The sequence below is a fragment of the Trichinella spiralis genome (genome assembly GCF_000181795.1).
Source record: "Trichinella spiralis strain ISS 195 chromosome Unknown Scfld6, whole genome shotgun sequence".
Classification (NCBI taxonomy): Eukaryota; Metazoa; Nematoda; class Enoplea; order Trichinellida; family Trichinellidae; genus Trichinella; species Trichinella spiralis.
Genome location: NW_003526945.1, coordinates 538,476 through 539,178, shown reverse-complemented (window position 1 = coordinate 539,178; position 703 = coordinate 538,476). Strand labels below are relative to the sequence as shown.

The following is a 703-nucleotide window of genomic DNA, read 5'->3' as shown; positions in this document are numbered from 1 at the left end:
CTGTGATAATCGCTGCACGTCCGACATTTTGATGTTAAGTGTGCTGATCTGAACGCAGAACTTCCAGAAAAGCTGTATATATAACAGCAACCCGGGTTTGAAGACACAAACAAGGATATGGTATGATCAGTTGAAACGCAGCACATATGGTCTTAAGCAATCAGCGAGAGCGTGGAATACGAAGGCCAGAGAGATACTTACTACTGTCGGTTTCCGTCAAGCAAAGGCAGATTTATGCTTGTATACAAGAAAGGAGCCATCCTGTAGTATGACGTATGTACTGTTTTACGTCGATGATTTGTTAATCGATGCAGAGAACGAAGATGTTGCCATAACTGTCAACAAGCAAAAGAACAAGTACATAGAAGTCAAAGACCTTGGGGAAGTTTCATATTACTTAGGCATCCAAACAGAAAGAAAATTAGATGGCACTTTTGTGATACATCCACAAAATAAAATAAAGCAAAAAATAGAAATTTGTTGTATGCAAGAAGCAAACATTTTGGCAACACCAATGCTTCAAACTATCTAAGCTCGAAACATGAACCAAGTCTCGCGTTCCCAGTTATTCGCAAATTCCGATGAAAAAATGGTTAGAAGATACGCACTTACTTCGAGCCTTGTCCAGGTGTAGCCCTAAAGTGGGGTGGGGCCCACCCCAACAATCCAACAACGCACATATGGCCCACAGTCCATCAAAGGG

At 41.5% G+C, this 703-nt stretch overlaps 2 protein-coding genes across 2 annotated transcripts; both read left to right on the top strand.

The window, feature by feature from the left end:
- Positions 1 to 67: 67 nt before the first annotated feature.
- On the top strand, positions 68 to 532 carry Tsp_10117a (reverse transcriptase (RNA-dependent DNA polymerase) superfamily; the record flags this gene model as incomplete). Its single annotated transcript, XM_003373227.1, has 1 exon — positions 68 to 532. A coding segment is annotated over one exon (465 nt), but the record flags the coding sequence as incomplete, so codon positions are not given.
- A 9-nt stretch (positions 533 to 541) lies between these two features.
- Positions 542 to 592, top strand: Tsp_10116 (hypothetical protein; the record flags this gene model as incomplete). The annotated part of the gene is made up of 1 exon (XM_003373226.1): positions 542 to 592. A coding segment is annotated over exon 1 (51 nt), but the record flags the coding sequence as incomplete, so codon positions are not given.
- Between the last annotated feature and the right edge of the window lie 111 nt (positions 593 to 703).